This window comes from Oncorhynchus mykiss, chromosome 20 (genome assembly GCF_013265735.2).
Source record: "Oncorhynchus mykiss isolate Arlee chromosome 20, USDA_OmykA_1.1, whole genome shotgun sequence".
NCBI classification, from domain to species: domain Eukaryota; kingdom Metazoa; phylum Chordata; class Actinopteri; order Salmoniformes; family Salmonidae; genus Oncorhynchus; species Oncorhynchus mykiss.
This window is the reverse complement of record NC_048584.1, coordinates 12,658,368-12,681,743: the sequence shown is the minus strand read 5'-3', so window position 1 is coordinate 12,681,743 and position 23,376 is coordinate 12,658,368. Positions and strand designations below refer to the sequence as shown.

The following is a 23,376-nucleotide window of genomic DNA, read 5'->3' as shown; positions in this document are numbered from 1 at the left end:
CAACCGACCAGTCTCTACCTGTGTATGTAACCACACGGACTTGGATGAAATACCTCTTCCAAGTTGGTGTGGTTCCTCCTGAAAATACCCAATTTGTGGCACAACCTCTTACAGGTCCTTAGACTTATAATAATATGGCTAGTATGTGCTACAAGAGCAATGATTTCGTTATTTCTAAAGCAAATCCTAAAGTATAGTTTCACCAGTCATCTAACTCAGGCATTTTAACCGTGGCGCGCCAAGCAACTATGAGCCAGGGATGCATTAATCATTAATAACCAAATCTCCTACTTTAATCTTGAAACTGCGACTTTATTCTCAAAATGTCGACTTCATTCTCGAAATATACCCACTTTATTCTCGTAATATTGCTACTTTATTCACGGCATTTAAATGTGACTTTATAAAATGAAAATTCTACTTTATTCTCGAAATCTTGACTTTATTGTAAAAGTATTTTACATTTTTAAAGTACTATCTGCGCAAAAAACATTTATCAGAGTACTTCCATCCATCAGCATGTTTTAATTTGTTTTTTTCACTTGGCAGTAATACTCTTCCGTAGGCTACTACTCTATGCTTTAATTTTTTCGGAACATTTTATTTTCATATGATTATTTTTGTTGTATTTAGTCCCACCCTTCAGCTCCGCTCAACCCCTCCCATCTATCTCTGAACACCATCCAGTTTTGATTTCTATTAGTCATATATTTTTCAACTGTGCTGTGATGTTTCCCAAAAGACCTGTACCTTTATATTCTTATAGTTTCTACAGATTGTGAATTAAAGATCAAATGTTTTGCTAAGAGTATTATTATATTATTGATTGATTGACTATGACTTTTCAAATCACCCAGCAGTGCTATTTGCAGAGTTAGATCCTGGTAAATGTTGTAATGTTGACCAAAAACAAGCTACATATGGGCAGTACCAAAACAAGTAATCTAATGATTCTCTCTTCGTGGCAAATTCTGCAGAGCTGGGATGGTTGTATCCCCCATATATATACAATTATATTGGGAGCAAGAATTGTATATAAAAAGTGTTTATTTATTTTTTACCCCCTCTTTCAATCGTGTCTCATCACTGCAACAGACTCAGGAGAGGCAAAGGTCGAGCCATGCGTCCTCCGAAACATTACCCACCAAACCATGCTTCTTGACACCCACCCGCTTAACCCAGAAGCCAGCGTGTCAGAGGAAACACCGTTCAACTGAAGTCAGCCTGCAGGCACCTAGCCCGCCACAAGAGCACAATGAGCCAAGTAAAGCACCCCTGGCTAAACCCTCCTGTAACCTGGACAACGCTGTGCCAATTGTGCACCACCCTATGGAACTCCTGGTCGCGGCTGGTTGTGACACAGCCTGGGATCAAACCCGGGTCTGTAGGAAACACGCCTCAAGCACTGCAATGTAGAGCCTTAGACCGCTGCGCCACTCGGGAGGCCATACAAATCTAAATTGAATCCGGTGTTGTTTTGTGTATGTTCATAGACCATGGAATCGGTACATTGAAAATCTCTTCCTAACCTGGATGGCAGCACAACAGTTTGCAATTTTACTGTCACCAGAGCCATAGCCTAACCCCTTAAATGAAGCCTTACAATCGTTAAATGCCCAGTGCAGTAGAAACATGATTTTCCTGTGATTTATATATATTTCCAAACTATGAGGTTGGAATAGTACTGTGAAATTGTGAAAATTAGTGTAAGAGCTGTTTGGAAAGACTGCCTGAAATTATTTGATATTGAGAAGAAAAAAAACCCAGCTGCATTGGATCTTAAATATCTGAAATAAAATTACTTTTAATTTTGTTATGGAATTTATTTCTTATTGTTCCCTGTAATGTAAGTGGTAGGTAGACTCACTGTCTGTCAAACTTCGAGTGAGTCCCTCCAAACTTCAATCAAAGTGCAAGCATGGAGATTCTTAGAGGGAACAACAGGAAACGTGTATATCTGACGTGGTTCCCCTTTATTAAGCAATGTTGGCTTTAGGAACTAAGTAGAAAAAAACATAGCAATTTAACAAGAACAAAAGATAATCAAGACTTTGGTACTGTGTTTTATTACCTCTTCAGAATGTTACTGTCAGTTGAAGCAACAGTTTAACAGTCAATGAAGATATCTAATCATCTACGCTATAGGGGACACATCCAAAGACATTAAAAAAAAATCTTACAAAAGTAAATAGAATCTTACTCAAATTTTCTTTGCAATTTTTTTTACACAAAATCAAACTTAAGAAGCATACATGCAACTTGAAGTAAATATTACTCCCTGATTAAAACCATTAAAATGCACGTAGCAGTATTCTTATGTAAGCCATGCGTTGTGTTACAATCAAATATATCATTTGAGTTTCATTCCTTTGCCTAGGGCATCTGTAAGGTCATCTGTGTCTGGAGAGTCCACATTGACTCCCCTTGGCTCTTCAGCCTTTCTCTCCTCTTTGTCTACAGTGGCGAGGAACGCCAAAATCTCAGAGGCCTCGCCAACTCTCCTCTTGTTAGTCTGGCACCTCTCTGCTATCTGCTTAAGCTTCTTCCCAGCCTCCTTCCTGTCCCAACTCTCAATCTGAATCTGGTAGGCCTTTTTGAATTGTGTCGCAGCCCTGCCCTCATCTTTCTTCTTGTGGAACAGAAACAGGCCGAAGCTGGTGTAGCAGTGCTGCTTGTCAGAGTCATTGAGGGATTTATCTTTCACCAGGTTGAAGAAGATCTTCAACGCCTCTTCCAGCTGGTAGTTGTTCCCGTAGGCCTCAGCCAGGTTCACCCTGGCGTGAATGTTGGAGGGCTTCAGCTCCACGGCTCTGGAGAAGTGACGGATGCAGTCCTCCACCTTTGCTTTTATCTGGCCCCCATTGACTCGTCCCCCTTTCCTCTTCTGCTCGAACAGCTGACTGAGCTGTTGTTTGTGACACAGGCCAATTTGGTGATGGAGGAAGTGGGAGTTTGGAGACAGCTCCAGAGCTTTCCCCAAAATGTGTAGGGACTCATTGACGGAGCCCTCGTATCTGAAAAACTTTGCCACGTAACGCATGACGTGAGGCACATCAGGAGACAGTCTGAGGGCTTCTGTGATGAGTTTCTTGGACTCTTGTTTATTTTTGTTCTGAAGCTTCAGGGCTAGGAGGACCATGACCTCTGAGTTATCAGGCTCCAATGACAAGACTTTCCTTAGCTGAGTGGTAGCTTCACTTTCCTCTGACCTCACTTTGTTATCCCTAACCATGCCCTCCAACCTGTACAGGACAATGGCATAGCCCACATTGAAAGAAGCATTGTTTGGCTCCCCCTGTAGAGCTTTCTGGAAGCTCTCTTTTACCCTTTTATAAAAGAATGCCCCAAGCCTGATAAGGCTCCAACCTTTCTCACCATGTACTGAAGGTAAGCTGCCTTGAATCTTTGAGGCCCTTGGAATACCCTTATTGATGTTTTCCAGCTTCTCAAGGTAGGCATCCACATCATCCATGTTCCCTGAGTGATAGTGAACCCATGCATAGTTAGCATAGGTCACCAGTAACTCTGTATCATCCTGTCTGTCCTTCAATGCACTCTCAGCCTTGTGGAGATACTCAAGAGCACTAGCATAATTTTCCTTCAGGTGGCTCAGGAACGCTAGTAAGTTGAAATACGTGACATGGTATTTTGAAGGGCAGAACTTCATGATGCGATCCAGGAGTTTTTCAGGGATGCTGTCCAGTTCCTTAATGTCAGCCTTCCTTATGCCCCATGTGAAGTGACACTCAAGTGCTTTCAGCTTGACTTCCATATCTGCTTTGACCGAGGCACTGTGAGAAAAAGGCAAAAATACCATAATTAACACACAGCATTTTAACGGTTGTGGTCACTTCTGCCTCCCAAGGTGTCGGACCATAAAGCTGAGGTTCACATAATCACAATTGTACCCAAGGTCGTCAGGTTGATCAACACCCTCTCCCCTGAGACCTGACCTACACTATCTGCCTATTCTATCCTTTCACACACTTACACCCTAGCTCCCTTTACTGCTCAAACATTAATATTGCACTAGCACTATCGAAGTTGCTTTGTGTGAGTATACAGTATGACCTATTTTCTTCTTAATGTTTTTTTCCCTATATGTTGTGGTAATTATATTAATCATTTTTCATGCGTAGTCCACCTGTCAACTGTCACCTTTCATTTCCTGAAATAATTGTCCCTCTGGATAAATAAAATGCGAATTGAACTGAAGCAGCATACAGCACACCACACGGATTATTACTGTGTTATGTCAAGTCGATGATACAAATCATAGTTATTATTAACAATACGAAATGACACTAATGGTAGTATACGCTAAATAAACCATGATTTCAAAGACAAATATCACAGGTGATGCCAAAGTGTGCCTTCAACTCATTGATGAAATACAATAAAAATGTTACATATTGTAACGAGCCTGGGTTTATAAGCGCGGAAATTGCCCCTGCTGCTTGAGCATGCTTTTGCGGTACAGTCGATAGCGCGCTGGACTTCGGGCTAGAAGGTCGAGGGTTCGAGACCTACTCTCTGAAGTTTCATTACAATATATTTATATCACAACATGAGATCCTGTCTAATTTTCGCAGTAAAATTCGTACCTCTACTTGTTGAATACAGCGAGTACTTTTTTGCATTGCACAAGTACGCGGACGTAGCCTACACAGCCGAAACGTACTCACTCCCTGGCAATATATAGGCCTTCTGCAACTTGCAAAGGACAGGACAACGAAACTGATGAGTAGCTGTATTGCCCGTCTCCATTCCGGCAATACGCCATTTATGAACCTTTAGCACTGTAGCATACAACATCTTGTGGTAATTTAGCTTACTGACCCTGGATCATCATGTTACAAAAGTTTCTCAACCGTGAATAGAAAAGAGGTGCTATCGACAATTTATTCAGTAAGAATGCCTCCACGAAGAGAATTCCTGTGCTGCAATGATTGACCATGTACTGGCGCTGTGTACTATATAAAGGGGGAAAGGAGAAGGTCATATAAGGGGTAGAGAGGAGATGCTTGTAGAAATGTAATTTTCCAGCGAGTAAATATTCAAATTGTTTTTTCAACACTAATGACTCTACAATCACTCGTTGTGTTTGAACAATGCGTATTTTCATGGTGAATAACCAACAGAAATTGGAGTAACACTGCCTCCTCTCTATCCTTTCACACACCTACACGAATGTCCTATTTTCTTCATGTTTTTTTTCCTATATGTTGTGGTAATTATATTAATCATTTTTCATGCGTAGTCCACCTGTCAACTGTCACCTTTAATTTCCAGAAATAATTGTCCCTCTGGATAAATAAAATGTGAATTGAACTGAAGAAGCATACAGCACACCACACGGATTATTACTGTGTTATGTCAAGTCGATGATACAAATTATAGGTGTTATTAGCAATACGAAATTGCACAAATGGTAGTATACGCTAAATAAATCATGATTTCAAATATAAATATCAGAGGTGATGCCAAAGTATGCCTTTAAGTCATTGATGAAATACAATAAAAATGTCATATTTATTTATATCGCACCAATAGATCCTGTCTAATATTCGGAGTAAAATTCTTACCTCATCTTGTTGAACACAGCGAGTTGTTTTTTGTAATGACCAAGTACGCGGAATAGGCTACACAGCCGAAACAACTCACTCCCGGCAATATATAGGCCTTCTGCAATTCGCAAAAGACAGGAAACCGAAACTGATGCTTAGCTGTATTGCCAAAGTTTCCATTCTGACAAGTGACAACAGGTAATTTATTAACATTTTGCACTGTAGCCTAACAAAGACGGTGGTAGTCTACTGACCTGCGATCATCACGTGACAAAAGTTTTCAAACCGTGAATAGAAAAGCAGTGCCATCAACAATTTACTCAAACCTGCATGAAGAGAATTCCTGTGCTGCAATGATTGACCATGTACTGGCGCTGTGTACTATATAAAGGGGGAAAGGAGAAGGTCATATAAGGGGTAGAGAGGAGATGCTTGTAGAAATATAATTTTCCAGCGAGTATATATTCAAATTGTTTTTTCAACTCTAGTGACGCTACAATCACTCATTGTTTCTGAACAATGCTTATTTACATGATGAATAACCACATTTGGAAATTAGAATAACACTTCAAAGTATTTTTTTTATTGCAAGATTTATCATGGTACAATTGTACAGAAAAAAACGGAGCTTTGTGACACTACATGACACATCTTTACGACATAGAAACATATGCTTTCCAAAAGTAATACATTTGAACTGAAATTTTCGAAGCGCACAGCCGGAGATGCGTACACCCAACTTGAACTTCACCATTAAAAACATGCACTGTTGATTAAGGGCTTGTAAGTAAGCATTTCACGGTAAAGTCTACACTTGTTGTATTCGGGGCAATGTGACAGATAAAGTTTGATTTGAGCAGTGTTTCAATGTGTTACAGCTAGGTATATCATTTGAATTTCATTCCTTTGCCGAAAGAATCTGTCTGGATGTCTGTGTCCTCAGACTACCTCTCCTGTTTGAGGAACGACAAAATCTCAGAGGCCTCGCCAACTCTCTTTTTGTTAGCCTGCCACCTCTCTGCGATCTGCTTCAACCTCTTCCCAGCCTGCTTCCTGTACCAACTCTCAATTGGAATCTGGTAGGCATTTTTGAACTGTGTCACAGCGCCATCCTCGTCCATCCTCCTGTAATAAAGAAACGTGCCGAAGCCGGTGTAGAGGAGCTGCTTGTCTGAGTCACTGAGGGACTTGTCCACTAAAAGGACAGTGAATATCTTCATCGCCTCTTCCAGCTGGTAGTTGTTCCCGTAGGCCTCAGCCAGGTTCACCCTGGCGTGGATGTTGGAGGGCTTCAGATCTACGGCTCTGGCGAAGTGACGGATACAGACCAACACTTTTGCTTTTATCTGGCCCACTTTCACCTCTCCCCCTTCCCTCTTCTGCTCGAACATCTGGATGAGCTGCTGTTTGTGACACAGGCCAATTTGGTGATGGAGGAAGTGGGAGTTTGGAGACAGTTCCAGAGCTTTCCCCAAAACCTGTAGGCACTCATTGATGGAGCCCTCATATCTGAAATATTTGGCCACATAACGTAGTACATGAGGCACGTCAGGAGACAGCCTGAGGGCCTCTTTGGTGAGTTTCAAGGACTCCACTTTGTTTTCTTGATTTTTTTGAAGTTTCAGAGCTAGGAGGACCATAAGTTCAGAGTTATCAGGCTCCAGGGATAAGGCCTTCCTTAGCTGGTTGGCACCTGCAGTCATCACTGAACTCACTCTCTTATTCTTGACCATGCCCTCCAACCTGTACAGGACCAAGGCATAGCCCATATTGAAAGATGCATTGTCTGGTTCCCCCTCAAGAGCTTTCTGGAAGCTCTCTTTTACCCTCTTATAAAATAATCCCCCAAACCTGATAAGACTCCAACCTTTCTCAGCATGTACGGAAGGTAAGCTGCCTTGAATATTTAAGGCACTTGGAATTCCCTTACTGATGATTTCCAGCTTTCCAATGTAGGCATCCACATCATCAAGGTTTCCTGAGTGATAGTGAACCCATGCAAAGTTAGCATAGGTCACCAGTAACTCTGTATCATCCTGTCTGTCCTTCAATGCACTCTCAGCCTTGTGGAGATACTCAAGAGCACTAACATTATTTTCCTCCAGGTGGCTCAGGAACGCTAGTAAGTTGAAATATGTGGCATGGTATTTCGGCGTGGTAAACCTCATGATGCGATCCAGGAGTTTTTCAGGGAGGCTGTCCAGTTCCTTAATGTCACCTTTCCTTATGCCCCATGTGAAATGACACTCAAGTGCTTTCAGCTTAACTTCCATATCTGCTTTGACCGAGGCACTGTGAGAAAGGCAAAAATACCATAATTAACACCCAGCATTTTAACTACCGTTGTCACTTCTGCCTCCCAAGGTGTCGGACCATAAAGCTGAGGGTCACATAATCACAATTGTACCCAAGGTCGTCTAGTTGATCAACACCCCTGACCGGCACTATCTGCCTATTCTATCCTTTCACACACTTACACTAATGCCTAGCTCCCTTTACTGCCCGAGCATTAATATTGCACTAGCACTATCGAAGTTGCTGTGTGTGAGTACAAAGTATGTCCTATTTTCTTCTTGGTATTTTTTTTTATGTGAATCCTTTTTCACGTGTAGCCCGCCTGTCAATTGTCATCTTTAAAACCTTTTCACAGGTGAGTTCCAAATATCTCTAACAGTCGCCCCAGCAGAGTTGTTTTGTGCACGTGATATCAGAATGCACTCACTTTTCCAAAATGTGATTGTTACGCAACAGGACGGTTAACACGGGCTGCCTGCTAATTATCTATAGGCTTGTCAATTTCAAATGATTTTCTAACAAGTTGTATTTTCTAACTGTTTGAATAGATGTGTACCACCTCCTCATTAATTCACATAGAAGTAGCCCATTTCAGCATTTCGGGCAATTCATGGTTGAGGCTTTAATGAGCCGGACAAACTTCTCCATTCGAGGAGTGCCCACGCACTACACCAATGTTTCCGCAGATCAAGTATGCAGACATTCCCTGATGGCCTGTCAGTTGAATTCTATAGACAGTACTTGGAGTTACTAGAAGACCCTATTTTTAATGTTTCAACATTGCATTGAAAATTATGAAATGGTCTCCACTATGAAACGGGGCCTTATTTCACTGATTGCGAAGCCCGATAAAGACCCTTCTCTCATTGACAATTGGAGACCAACTACTTTATTAAATATTGATTACAAATGGATTGCTCTGGATTATGCCAATAGATTAAAGAAAGGAATAGATACCATTAGAAATGAGACTCAAACAGGATTTATGAAGGGCCGTCACATAAACTCCAACATTCGTTTAGCCCTTTTAGATTATTCAGATGCAATTGACTCAACTGGGTAGCGTACTTCGTTGTCATCAAAAGCTAGCCCCGAAATACCTTTTGCCCTTGGAACGCTGAGCTCCCCCCATTGTTTTCCTATGGAGAGGCATGCTGGTATATTTCGCCAAATATCTCGCAATATGTATATTTGGATTTTTTTCAAGTTGGACACCATTTTAATCAGGATAATCTACCGAGGTAAAGTTGGTTTTATATTCACATATTCAGACATTCATCAGTCGTTCAACAGACATTCGTCAAAATCCATTTAAAAATCAATAACTAATTCACCGTTTGTCACAATCATCAAACTAGATATGATTCATTCTATAAATGTCTAGCATACTTTTATAACTTTTGTTTTGAGTAAAAATTCCAGTTTTGATTTGATAGAGGGCATGTAGTCCATCTAGAGGGTGTGTGTTTAAAGTTCGAACGAGTCTATTAGAAGGGGCCTGACAGAAAATTCTGCATCTTCAGTCATATTAAATTAGATTACAGGAAAAAACTACGGGATGAAGTGGTCAGGCCTGACTAACGAAGAAGACCGGTGGATGGATCTAGAGGACCAAGACAACCAAGAGGATCAACATGGACATTCCACAGAATGAGCCAGTGTAGTGTACAGTGTAGACATTGTTACAGGCTCAAAATGACCAGAAACAAAACTTTCTTCTGAACCTCATCAGTCTATTCTTGTTCTGAGAAAAGAAGGCTATTCTATGTGAGCCTGTAATTGAACCCACAAATGCTGATGCTTCAGATACTCAGCTAGTCTAAAGAAGGATAGTTTTATTGCTGCTTTAATCAGCACAACAGTTTTCAGCTGTGCTAACATAATTGCAAAAGGGTTTTCTAATGATCAATTAGCCTTTTAAAATGATAAACTTGGATTAGCTAACACAACGTGCCAGAGCACGTTTGGAGCACAGGAGTGATGGTTGCTGATAATGGGCCTCTGTATGCCTATGTAGATATTCAATTTCCAGCTGCAATAGTCATTTACAACATTAACAATGTCTACACTGAATTTCTGAGCAATTTGATGTTATTTTAATGGACAAAACAATTTGCTTAAATTTCAAAAAAAAGGAAATTTCTAAGTGACCCCAAAATTTTGAACGGTAGTGTATGTATATACTGTATATGTGTGTGTATATACACTGCTAAAAAAATAAAGGGAACACTTAAATAACACATCCTAGATCTGAATGAATGAAATATTCTTATTAAATACTTTTTTCTTTTCATAGTTGAATGTGCTGACAACAAAACCACACAAAAATTATCAATGGAAATCAAATTTATCAACCCATGGAGGTCTGGATTTGGAGTCACACTCAAAATTAAAGTGGAAAACCACACTACAGGCTGATCCAACTTTGATTTAATGTCCTTAAAACAAGTCAAAATGAGGCTCAGTGGTGTGTGTGGCCTCCACGTGCCTGTATGACCTCCCTACAATGCCTGGGCATGCTCCTGATGAGGTGGCGGATGGTCTCCTGAGGGATCTCCTCCCAGACCTGGACTAAAGCATCCGCCAACTCCTGGACAGTCTGTGGTGCAACATGGCGTTGGTGGATGGAGCGAGACATGATGTCCCAGATGTGCTCAATTGGATTCAGGTCTGGGGAACGGGCGGGCCAGTCCATAGCATCAATGCCTTCCTCTTGCAGGAACTGCTGACACACTCCAGCCACATGAGGTCTGGCAATGTCTTGCATTAGGCGGAACCCAGGGCCAACCGCACCAGCATATGGTCTCACAAGGGGTCTGAGGATCTCATCTCGGTACCTAATGGCAGTCAGGCTACCTCTGGTGAGCACATGGAGGGCTGTGCGGCCCCCCAAAGAAATGCCACCTCACACCATGACTGACCCACCGCCAAACCAGTCATGCTGGTGAATGTTGCAGGCAGCAGAACGTTTTCCACGGCGTCTCCAGACTCTGTCACATCTGTCACATGTGATCAGTGTGAACCTGCTTTCATCTGTGAAGAGCACAGGGTGCCAGTGGCGAATTTGCCAATATTGGTGTTCTCTGGCAAATGCCAAACATCCTGCACGGTGTTGGGCTGTAAGCACAACCCCCACCTGTGGACGTCGGGCCCTCATACCACCCTCATGGAGTCTGTTTCTAACCGTTTGAGCAGACACATGCACATTTGTGGCCTGCTGGAGGTCATTTTGCAGGGCTCTGGCAGTGCTCCTCCTGCTCCTCCTTGCACAAAGGCGGAGGTAGCGGTCCTGCTGCTGGGTTGATGCCCTCCTACGGCCTCCTCCACGTCTCCTGATGTACTGGCCTGTCTCCTGGTAGCGCCTCCATGATCTGGACACTACGCTGACAGACACAGCAAACCTTCTTGCCACAGCTCGCATTGATGTGCCATCCTGGATGAGCTGCACTACCTGCGCCACTTGTGTGGGTTGTAGACTCCGTCTCATGCTACCACTTGAGTGAAAGCACCACCAGCATTCAAAAGTGACCAAAACATCAGCCAGGAAGCATAGGAACTGAGAAGTGGTCTGTGGTCACCACCTGCAGAACCACTCCTTTATTGGGGGTGTCTTGCTAATTGCCTATAATTTCCACCTGTTGTCTATTCCATTTGCACAACAGCATGTGAAATTTATTGTCAATCAGTGTTGCTTCCTAAGTGGACAGTTTGATTTCACAGAAGTGTGATTGACTTGGAGTTACATTGTGTTGTTTAAGTGTTCCCTTTTTTTTGAGCAGTGTATATATATATATATATATATATATATATATATATACCATCTGGTATCTTTCAATACCCATGCTAATATATATATATATATATAAAGATACCAGATGGTGGATAACAAAAAAAAGCACTAATAAAAGAAGTGGAAGGTACATGTTTTGTTTTTGGGCTAAATGTATACATTGTGATTTGCCTCTGAACTGTATGTGAAACCCTCTGCAATCTACCGGCACTAACCATTAAAAACTAGGACTTCAACCAGGCTGTCCCTTTGCTATTTGCTCTCTTTCTCTCTTAAACTGCTAGCACAAAGCCTACGTGAAAATGTGTTTTTTCACAAAAGATCATGAAAAAAAAGATCAACTGGCCCAAATCAGCTATACATAATTCAGCAGGGAGGTGTGAAACTACCACACATTATACCCATTATACCAATGGAGAAATTACATCACCTACATAAGTATTACCATATCCCTTTCAATTTACATTCCTTGCAGAAAGAACTATTTGCAAACCTTTTAAAACATCCAGAAAAACTTAAGAAGGGTATTTATACTTTAAAATACATATTTTATGTGAATGGATGTGGATGAAAGAATTCTGCCAGTGTGTTAAAGTCCTAGTTTTATATTTTTTTCTTTACCTCCAACTCTATATATCCAAGTGAGCCTATGAGGACCTTGGGGATCAGATTTACCATTATACCCATTGATGAAACGTATAACAGACAAACACATCTCAAAAGGAGTTAATTGTGATATCTACACTCAGTTGCTACTTTATTAGGTTCACCATCCTATTCATGAAAATAAATTACTCCTACAGTACATACACAAAGCCCCGTGGTCTCGGCTTGCTAGACACTAAAGCATGCAGAGAAGTATTAATCAGATATTCTGTTACTGTTTGTTTGAACTTTAGAATGTGCAAAACGACAGCAGTCTGTGATGGTCTTCTGTAACTCAGAAAAGTTCCAAAATGTGAACTGACTGTAATTAACTCCAACTGGACTTAAAAACTTGAACAGTCTTATCTCCTTTCCCAGTTTCATCAACAGTTCTGAATTCACGCTGTTCCAGATGCAAAGGGGGATGTACCTAATAAAGTGACCACTCAATCTATAGACTTTCCAGAATGTGTTCTGGGAATACCCGGGGTATTAAACATTTGGCTGTAAGTGTTGAACATTTTAGTCTAGTCTCAGGAACACCAAGTGTTCATTACAACAGTTTTCCTAATGTAATGGGTACGGATTCTCCACAGAAAGTTGAAAAGCATCTGGTCTATTTCCTTGCTTATTTTACCATCAAGATATAAAGATAGAGCGCCATATGTTAGTCTAGAGATACCTTCAGCCTTGGTTATTAGGACTCTACCTTTTAAAGATAAGGCCCTCTGTAGCCATTGATTTAGCTTCTTCTGGGTTTTTTTTAAATAAGAGGGTTACAATTTAGTACGCCTCTAGACTTCTGATCCTTTGTAATGGTTATGCCTAAATATGTAAGTTATTCTTTTACTGGAATACCATAATATGAAGGTGTCACACAATCTTTGACAGCCATGAGTTCACATTTATTAATGTTAAGATAGACCAGACGCTTTGGGAAAGGATTGTATCACATTGATCGATATTGGAATTTCGTTAGCATCTTGAGACGTCTATGGTAGACATTGTTATTCTTTTCCACACTTTTTTCAACTTTTGCCACTCTCGTTTTCACATCCTTGATTTCACCACATGCAAACTCCAGTCTTTTTCAAGCCTTCGATAACCATGGTGTTTGCGCCTCTACCATTTTCTCAATTGTGTCAGACTTGCGAGTTGATGAGTAAGGAGAGGGTAGCCACGATGTAAGAGTTCATGTTGGGTTTTTTGGAGGGTGGATGTTTGGACGGAATAACCGGTAAAGAGGGGAATTCGTGATCTTCAACAGCATTCGAAAGCATGATATTATCCATAGGGCACGCGTAGTTATGGCAGTTGTCTATAAGAACGTTTCTCTCTTGTTGATTAGCAATAGAACCGCTAGCTTCTTCCTTTCTTTTTTTTGTCACGACTTTGCATGGACATGCCGAATTAAATTATCCAATTATTATTCCAGTCACATGAAAGGTCTTGTATCTTGAACAAATAAAAACTGTAATAGTAATGACTGTAAACTTGTTTTTTTCACAATCGTTCAGAAATTTTAGTACGGAGCTCGGTAAAAAAAGCGTCGGTTCAAGCCGCCATCTTGGCACCTCCCCCAGACGGAAGATGTTATAATGAGGTGAAGGAATAGTTTACTCGTCATTCGGGTAAACTTCCGTAAGTGAATGAAGGGAAGTCAATGATGGTAGACGACACACCCCCTTCAACATGCATACTGCAAACAGACCAAACTCATCTTGTCTCGTATTATCTTTGGTCGACGCGAAAACAAATAGGGCGGCGCGCACAAACTACCATCATCGGATTATTTTTTATTTCTAGAAAGTGTTTTACTCAATTATTTCGATCAATGTTGAGCTCACCCGTGATATGATTAACTATAAATAGTAATTGCTATTAGCTAATTCACATTGTGGTTTTTTTTTGTCAGCCGAGAGTTATCTAAATATTAGCTATTGTGTTAAATCAATATTTCATAAATTAGCGCTAGGACTACTGTAAACTACATTTTCCGGTTTGGATGATTGTGTTATGATGTCATTACTTCTGTGAATGTCTGAATATTGCATCCAAAAATAAACTTGTCACATTCAGGACAGCTATTTATTAGCAATACGAAATTACACAAATTGTAGTATACGCTAAATAAATCATGATTTCAAGAAGAAATATCACAGGTGATGCCAAATTGTGCCTTCAATTAATTGATAAATTGACAATAACAATGTAACATATATTTATATCCCACATAGAGATCCTGTCTAATATTCGGAGTAAAATTCTCACCTCATCTTGTTGAATACAGCGAGTTGTGTTTTTGTAATGTCGGGGTACGCGGAATAGGCTACACAGCCAACACGTACTCACTCCCTGGCTATATATAGACCTTCTGCAATTTACAAATAAATGAAAGGAAACCGAAACTGATGCGTAGCTGTATTGCCACGGTTTACATTCTGACAAGTGCAAATACGTAAATTATTAAACATTTTGCACTGTAGCCTACATAAGATGTTGGTATATGGTCTACTGACTTGTGATCATCATGTGACAAACTTTAAAAACTTTGAATAGAAAAGCAGTGCCATCAACACCCTTATTCAAACCTGCATGAAGATAATTCCTGTGCTGCAATGATTGACCATGTACTGGCGCTGTGTACTATATAAAGGGGGAAAGGAGAAGGTCATATAAGGGGTAGAGAGGAGATGCTTGTAGAAAAATAATTTTCCAGCGAGTAAATATTCAAATTGTTATTTCAACACTAGTGACTCTATAATCACTCATTGTTTCTGAACAATGCTTATTTACATGATGAATAATAAACTTTAGAAATTATAATAACACTTACAAGTGTTTTTTTTATAGGCCTAGTTGTTTTATTGCAAGATGTATCATGCAGCCACATGGTGCAATTTTACTCAGACAACTGAACTTTGTGACACTACCTGACATCTTAAGACATAAAAATATATATGTTTCCCAAAAGTAATACATTTGAACTAAAATTTTCTTTGCAACTTTTGCACAAAATAAAACGAAGAGTGCAGCCAGAGATGCGTAGTCCCAACTTGAACTTTACTTTTCACTTAGCCATTAAAACCATTCAAATGCTCAAATGCATGCAGCAGTGTGAGTCATGTAAGCCATGCATTGTGTTGTAGTTAGGCATATCATTTGAGTTTCATTCCTTTGCCGAAAGAATCTGTCAGGTCGCCTGTGTCCTCAGACTACCTTTCCTGTTTGTGGAACGACAAAATCTCAGAGGACTCGCCAACTCTCTTGTTATCCCTGCCACCTCTGTGATCCGCTGAGAGGTACCTCTTCCCAGCCTGCCTCTTGTCCCAACTATCATTCCAAATCTGGTAGGCGTTTTTGAACTATGTCACAGCGCCATCCCCGTCTCTCTTCTTGCTATACCAAAGCCGGCATAGCAGAGCTGCTTGTCTGAGTCACTGAGGGACTTTGACCTCTGTGAGGAAATAGAAAAAATACAAATTATTACAAGTTATTATATTATTACTAGCCCAACATTGACATCGTTGTTAACAGTCATAATCATCCTCATCTTCAACACAACAGCATTGTTTGTTATTGTGATATCAAGTAGTTCAGAGAGATAGATTGTAATTAAATTATTTTACAATTGGTGTAAAATTCTTACCTCGTTTTATTTTCGATGGCAGATAAGATATATGACCACAGTATTGAGGTAATACAAATCTGAGACCAATCATGTATATAAACCCTGGCTTTGTGATTTTTCTATGTATTGACCATTGAGAGGCTTTGAAGCCACCGGGTTGGCCGTATTGGCACTCCCTGGTAGGAGCAGTCCTCCATAGAAATTAATGGAATTTTACAGTATTTCAATTCAATGTTTCAAGGACAAAATTACCTGTTTTTAAGTATTTTTGTTGTTGTAATGGTAACAGTACATTAGTTATCTCAAAAAATGTACTTTAAGGAAAATGTTTATATAAAATATTTATATATGTTTATATTACAGGCACTTTAATGCATACTTTGAAATTATATTATGTGAGCTAACATTTAAAAAAACACATATATATATACAGTGCCTTGCGAAAGTATTCGGCCCCTTGAACTTTGCGACCTTTTGCCACATTTCAGGTTTCAAACATAAAGATATAAAACTGTATTTTTTTGTGAAGAATCAACAACAAGTGGGACACAATCATGAAGTGGAACGACATTTATTGGATATTTCAAACTTTTTTAACAAATCAAAAACTGAAAAATTGGGCGTGCAAAATTATTCAGCCCCCTTAAGTTAATACTTTGTAGCGCCACCTTTTGCTGCGATTACAGCTGTAAGTCGCTTGGGGTATGTCTCTATCAGTTTTGCACATCGAGAGACTGAAATTTTTTCCCATTCCTCCTTGCAAAACAGCTCGAGCTCAGTGAGGTTGGATGGAGAGCATTTGTGAACAGCAGTTTTCAGTTCTTTCCACAGATTCTCGATTGGATTCAGGTCTGGACTTTGACTTGGCCATTCTAACACCTGGATATGTTTATTTTTGAACCATTCCATTGTAGATTTTGCTTTATGTTTTGGATCATTGTCTTGTTGGAAGACAAATCTCCGTCCCAGTCTCAGGTCTTTTGCAGACTCCATCAGGTTTTCTTCCAGAATGGTCCTGTATTTGGCTCCATCCATCTTCCCATCAATTTTAACCATCTTCCCTGTCCCTGCTGAAGAAAAGCAGGCCCAAACCATGATGCTGCCACCACCATGTTTGACAGTGGGGATGGTGTGTTCAGCTGTGTTGCTTTTACGCCAAACATAACGTTTTGCATTGTTGCCAAAAAGTTCAATTTTGGTTTCATCTGACCAGAGCATCTTCTTCCACATGTTTGGTGTGTCTCCCAGGTGGCTTGTGGCAAACTTTTAACGACACTTTTTATGGATATCTTTAAGAAATGGATTTCTTCTTGCCACTCTTCCGTAAAGGCCAGATTTGTGCAATATACGACTGATTGTTGTCCTATGGACAGAGTCTCCCACCTCAGCTGTAGATCTCTGCAGTTCATCCAGAGTGATCATGGGCCTCTTGGCTGCATCTTTGATCAGTCTTCTCCTTGTATGAACTGAAAGTTTAGAGGGACGGCCAGGTCTTGGTACATTTGCAGTGGTCTGATACTCCTTCCATTTCAATATTATCGCTTGCACAGTGCTCCTTGGGATGTTTAAAGCTTGGGAAATCTTTTTGTATCCAAATCCGGCTTTAAACTTCTTCACAGCAGTATCTCGGACCTGCCTGGTGTGTTCCTTGTTCTTCATGATGCTCTCTGCGCTTTTGATGGACCTCTGAGACTATCACAGTGCAGGTGCATTTATACGGAGACTTGATTACACACAGGTGGATTGTATTTATCATCATTAGTCATTTAGGTCAACATTGGATCATTCAGAGATCCTCACTGAACTTCTGGAGAGAGTTTGCTGCACTGAAAGTAAAGGGGCTGAATAATTTTGCACGCCCAATATAATATTTCAGTTTTTGATTTGTTAAAAAAGTTTGAAATATCCAATAAATGTCGTTCCACTTCATGATTGTGTCCCACTTGTTGTTGATTCTTCACAAAAAAAATACAGTTTTATATCTTTATGTTTGAAGCCTGAAATGTGGCAAAAGGTCGCAAAGTTCAAGGGGGCCGAATACTTTCGCAAGGCACTGTATAGTTAGCTCACATAATATAATTTCAAAGTATGCATTAAAGTGTCTGTAATATAATACATTTATGGGAAAAATGAATGTAGACAATAAATGCATTTATATAGCTTCCTAAACATTTTTTAGAAGCCAAGATGGAGGCTTCAAAACAGCGCCCCCTGGAAGTAATGTAGTATATAAAGAAATAATTGGCACAGAAACTTGAAACTTGAACTAGCCACTCCCTGGCATATTATTTATATTTTGCAGAGACGAAAACGAAACTGATACGTGACTGCCATGAGTTTCTATTCTGCCAAATAGCTATTTATCATGTAACAAAGTATTTTTTCTGTGAATAAAAAACAGTAGCCTACTATCAACAACTGAATCGAAATTTAGATAACGTGTATGCACCATCATATTAATAGTATCTCAAGCATACCATACATCCGGCTTCTACACCTGCATTGCTTGCTGTTTGGGGTTTTAGGCTGGGTTTGTGTACAGCACTTTGTGACATCAGCTTATTTAAGAAGGGCTTTATCAATACATTTGCTTGACTGATGGATTTCTCCAACAATTTACCGGGTCACGTTATATGAACTATCGGTATTCAGCTTTATCATTACTTGTTTTAACCACTTGATGGCGCTCTGCACTAGGAGCTAGAGGGGCAAAAGATTTTTGGGTTTCATCCGTGGCCAGTGTCCAGTCAAAATAGAGCAGACAACACAGCAGCATTCTACTTATGAAACTACAATGCTAAAGATACAGATTCCTGATCTCTCACTTTCAATTTTCAATCTGAGGCAATATTTATTTTATTCATGGTTTTGAAGAATTCATAGGGAAGTTGCATTAGGCCTACATACAATAAGTACACTACCGGTCCAAAGTTTTAGAACACCTACTCATTCAAGGCTTTTTCTTTAATTTGAACTATTTTCTACATTGTAGAATAATGGTGAAGACATCAAAACGAGGAAATAACACATATGGAATCATGTAGTAACCAAAAAAGTGTTAAACAAATCAAAATAGATTTTATATTTGATATTCTTCAAATACCCATCCTTTGCCTTGATGACAGCTCTGCACACTCTTGGCATTCTCTCAACCAGCTTTACGAGGTAGTCACCTGGAATGCATTTCAATTAACAGGTGTGCCTTCCTAAAAGTTAATTTGTGGAATTTATTTCCTTAATGCGTTTGAGCCAATCAGTTGTGTTGTGACATGGTATGGGGGTATACAGAAGACAACCCAATTTGGTATAAGACCAAATCCATATTATAGCATGAACAAATAAGGAAAGAGAAACCACAGTCCATAATTTCTGTAGAATGTGAAGGTCAGTCAATGCGGGACATTTCAAGAACTTTGAAAGTTTGTTCAAGTGCAGTCGCAAAAACCATCAAGCACTATTATGAAACTGTCTCTCATGAGGACCGCCACAGGAATGGAAGACCCAGAGTTACCTCAGATTTGTTTAACACATTTTTGGTTACTACATGATTCCAAATGTGTTATCATGGCCGGTTGTGATACAGCCTGGAATCGAACCAGGGTGTCTGTAGTGACACTTCAAGCACAGAGATGCAGTGTCTTAGACCACAGCGCCACTCGGGAGCCCAAAAGGGGAGAGCTTTTGCAGGTGGTTGTTTAAACACATATGTCAAGCTCACACAACAAGACTGAACACAACGCTTCTACAGAGCCTATGGGACTTGATACTGGAATATCATATGTGACTCAGATCACATTCTCAGATTGACGTAGTCACCTGCCTCCTTCGACTTTCAATACTTACTTTGACATCTGCTGCACCCCAAGGTGCCCTGGCTGTACAGGACAGATTTACAGAGTTAATGTAACACCTGAATCAACACTAGAAATTTTACACTGAAAAATCAGCACTAGTTAACACTGGCCAATTTGCTGCGTATAGATCAACATCTGTGTAACACGTTCAAGCTTTTTCAAGCAGAAATTTGCTTCCTGCAACACAAACTCAAAACGTTTTGGGACACTGTAAAGTCCTTGGAGAATAATAACACCTCCTCCCAGCTGCCCACTGCACTGAGGATAGGAAACACTATCACTACCGATAAATCCACTATAATTGAGAATTTCAATTAGCATTTTTCTACAGCTGGCCATGCTTTCCACCTGGCTACCCCTACCCTGGTCAACAGCACTGCACCCCCCACAGCAACTCACCCAAGCCTACCCCATTTCTCCTTCTCCCAAATCCAGTCAGCTGATGTTCTGAAAGAGCTGCAAAATCTGGACCCCTTCAAATCATCTGGGCTAGACAATCTGGACCCTTTCTTTCCAAAATTATCTGCCAAAATTATTGCAACCCCTATTACTAGCCTGTTCAACCTCTCTTTCGTGTCGTCCGAGATTCCCAAAGATTGGAAAGCAGCTGCGGTCATCCCCCTCTTCAAAGGGGGGGACACTCTTGACCCAAACTGCTACAGACCTATATCTATCCTACCCTGCCTTTCTAAGGTCTTCGAAAGCCAAGTCAACAAACAGATTACCGACCATTTCGAATCCCACCACACGTTCTCCGCTATGCAATCTGGTTTCAGAGCTGGTCATGGGTGCACCTCAGCCACGATCAAGGTCCTAAACGATATCTTAACCGCCATCGATAAGAAACAATACTGTGCAGCCGTATTCATTGACCTGGCCAAGGCTTTCGACTCTGTCAATCACCACATCCTCATCGGCAGACTCGATAGCCTTGGTTTCTCAAATGATTGCCACACCTGGTTCACCAACTATTTCTCTGATAGAGTTCAGTGTGTCAAATCGGAGGGCCTGCTGTCCGGGCCTCTGGCAGTCTCTATGGGGGTGCCACAGGGTTCAATTCTTGGACCGACTCTCTTCTCTGTATACATCAATGATGTCGCTCTTGCTCCTGGTGAGTCTCTGATCCACCTCTACGCAGACGACACCATTCTGTATATTTCTGGCCCTTCTTTGGACTCTGTATTAACAACCCTTCAGACAAGCTTCAATGCCATACAACACTCCTTCCGTGGCCTCCAATTGCTCTTAAATACAAGTAAAACTAAATGCATGCTCTTCAACCGATCGCTGCCTGCACCTGCCCGCCCGTCCAACATCACTACTATGGACGGTTCTGTCTTAGAATATGTGGACAACTACAAATACCTAGGTGTCTAGGTGTCTCAAACACCTAGGTGTCTCAAACATCTCCAATCCAAAGTTAAATCTAGAATTGGCTTCCTATTTCACAACAAAGCCTCCTTCACTCATGCTGCCAAACATACCCTTGTAAAACTGACCATCCTACCAATCCTCGACTTCGGCGATGTCATTTACAAAATAGCCTCCAATACCCTACTCAACAAACTGGATGCAGTCTATCACAGTGCAATCTGTTTTTTCACCAAAGCCCCATATACTACCCACCACTGCGACCTGTACGCTCTCGTTGGCTGGCCCTCGCTTCATACTCGTCGCCAAACCCACTGGCTCCATGTCATCTACAAGACCCTGCTAGGTAAAGTCCCGCCTTATCTCAGCTCGCTGGTCACCATAGCAGCATCCACCTGTAGCACGTGCTCCAGCAGGTATATCTCTCTGGTCACCCCCAATACGAATTCTTCCTTTGGCCGCCTCTCCTTCCAGTTCTCCGCTGCCAATGACTGGAACGAACTACAAAAATCTCTAAAACTGGAAACAATTATCTCCCTCACTAGCTTTAAGCACCAGCTGTCAGAGCAGCTCACAGATTACTGCACCTGTACATAGCCCATCTATAATTTAGCCCAAACAACTACCCCTTCCCCTACTGTATTTATTTATTTATTTTGTTCCTTTGCACCCCCATTATTTATATCTCTACTTTGCACATTCTTCCACTGCAAATCTACCATTCCAGTGTTTATTTTTTATTTTTTACTTGCTATATTGTATTTACTTCGCCACCATGGCCTTTTTTTTGCCTTTACCTCCCTTATCTCACCTTATTGGCTCACATTGTATATAGATTCATTTTTTCTACTGTATTATTGACTGTATGTTTGTTTTACTCCGTGTGTAACTCAGTGTTGTTGTACGTGTCGAACTGCTTTGCTTTATCTTGGCCAGGTCGCAATTGTAAATGAGAACTTGTTCTCAACTGGCCTACCTGGTTAAATAAAGGTGAAATATAAAAAATAAAAAAATACAAACGTAAAGTGGTTCACTAAGCCAGACTGTGTGACAGAGGGGGGGAGCCAAAGTAAACCCGTAGATCCAGTCGCCACTGCCACAGATATGATCAGAATTGAGATTTCGGAATGTAACCATTGTGTGTTGGGTAATCTTGGAAAGTACACCTTGGATTTTCCGGGAATGGAAGGATCTCTATTTGTAGCTGACACCAAAGAACCAGTAAAGACAAGTGGAACTTAACTTACCTTATCTTATCTCAGAAAGGGAGAGTCACCACTTGACCCACTCCCACTCTCTCCCTGTGATTCATAGGATAGATGCATTGAATTTAAAGTGGAGATGAGGATGAGCTTTAATCCCAACTAAACCCTAGTTAGTTGCCACATCCAGTTTACAGAAAGTGCTATTGACATCTTCATTGTGCATAGAAAATAATTAATTACTGTGGTTTTGTTAACAGATGTTTATCATGAGTAGGGCTTGACAGAGCCTATATGAGTCATGGTCTATTATCCAGCTATTCACTCTAAATACCAAGGCAGTCGACCACTCAACATCAGGAATGACAGGTTTCCTTTTCTGTTTGATCTCTGGCACTGACACAATACTGTTCAGGAACACATCCCTAAAACTGATGAATGGAAAGTTCATTTCATCACACATTGGAATGTGAATAGAAGGACAATTAGTAGAACAGAAACGGAAAGCAATCAACAGCGCCATCTACTGTTTGCATTGTCACTATGCCAAGTTCTCAGCTCTCACAGGAATTCTGCTACACAAGGTTGAGTCATCAGAGGGTCACAGCTCTGTTGTAACAGTGGTGAAGTCTCTCTGACTATCAGTGGGTCAGACCTCCATCAGCTCTCACCACGTTGTTTGCTCCTGGCAAAAGAAAAATGTTCAACCCACCCCTCCTCGTTGTCCTCCTCTTCTCCTTGATAACATTATGCAGTACAGGGAAACTTGATATACCTTAGCTTAGAGTAACACTCATTTCTGGTTATGAATGTATTTATTTAATGATTGTATTGAGATTTTTAATACAGGCACACAGAACAATCATACTCTGAATCAGATAACTGAGCTAAGTGTGGAATAAGTCAAGGGGTATGAATACTTTCTGAAGGCACTGTAAGAAGTCCCCCGGAAGTTTAGTAAGTCTATATAAGGACATCTGTGGGCGGATACTTTTCACAGAGAACTCATAAAAGGAGAGAG

General features: G+C 40.7%; 2 protein-coding genes across 3 annotated transcripts; both read right to left on the bottom strand.

Annotated features, from left to right (window-relative positions):
• Positions 1-1,955: 1,955 nt before the first annotated feature.
• On the bottom strand, positions 1,956-5,846 carry ifit9 (interferon-induced protein with tetratricopeptide repeats 9). 2 transcript variants are annotated; one of them, XM_021575338.2, is made up of 3 exons: positions 5,822-5,846; positions 5,586-5,685; positions 1,956-3,791 (listed from the first exon to the last, which is right to left on the bottom strand). In XM_021575338.2, the coding sequence occupies exons 1-3, from the start codon at positions 5,829-5,831 to the stop codon at positions 2,351-2,353; spliced, it is 1,551 nt and encodes a 516-aa protein (XP_021431013.2). In that variant the 5' UTR covers positions 5,832-5,846; the 3' UTR covers positions 1,956-2,350.
• A 282-nt stretch (positions 5,847-6,128) lies between these two features.
• Positions 6,129-14,688, bottom strand: LOC118936365 (interferon-induced protein with tetratricopeptide repeats 5-like). Its single transcript, XM_021575340.2, has 2 exons — positions 14,569-14,688; positions 6,129-7,859 (listed from the first exon to the last, which is right to left on the bottom strand). The coding sequence occupies exons 1-2, from the start codon at positions 14,571-14,573 to the stop codon at positions 6,512-6,514; spliced, it is 1,353 nt and encodes a 450-aa protein (XP_021431015.2). The 5' UTR covers positions 14,574-14,688; the 3' UTR covers positions 6,129-6,511.
• Positions 14,689-23,376: the final 8,688 nt, after the last annotated feature.

Bases quoted from the DNA above. Each gene is read 5' to 3' on its own strand.
- ifit9 (XM_021575338.2), bottom strand. The intron at 3,792-5,585 runs GTAAGAATTTTA...TTTTTCTCACAG, and splicing joins GCTGTGTTCAACAAGATGAG to TGCCTCGGTCAAAGCAGATA.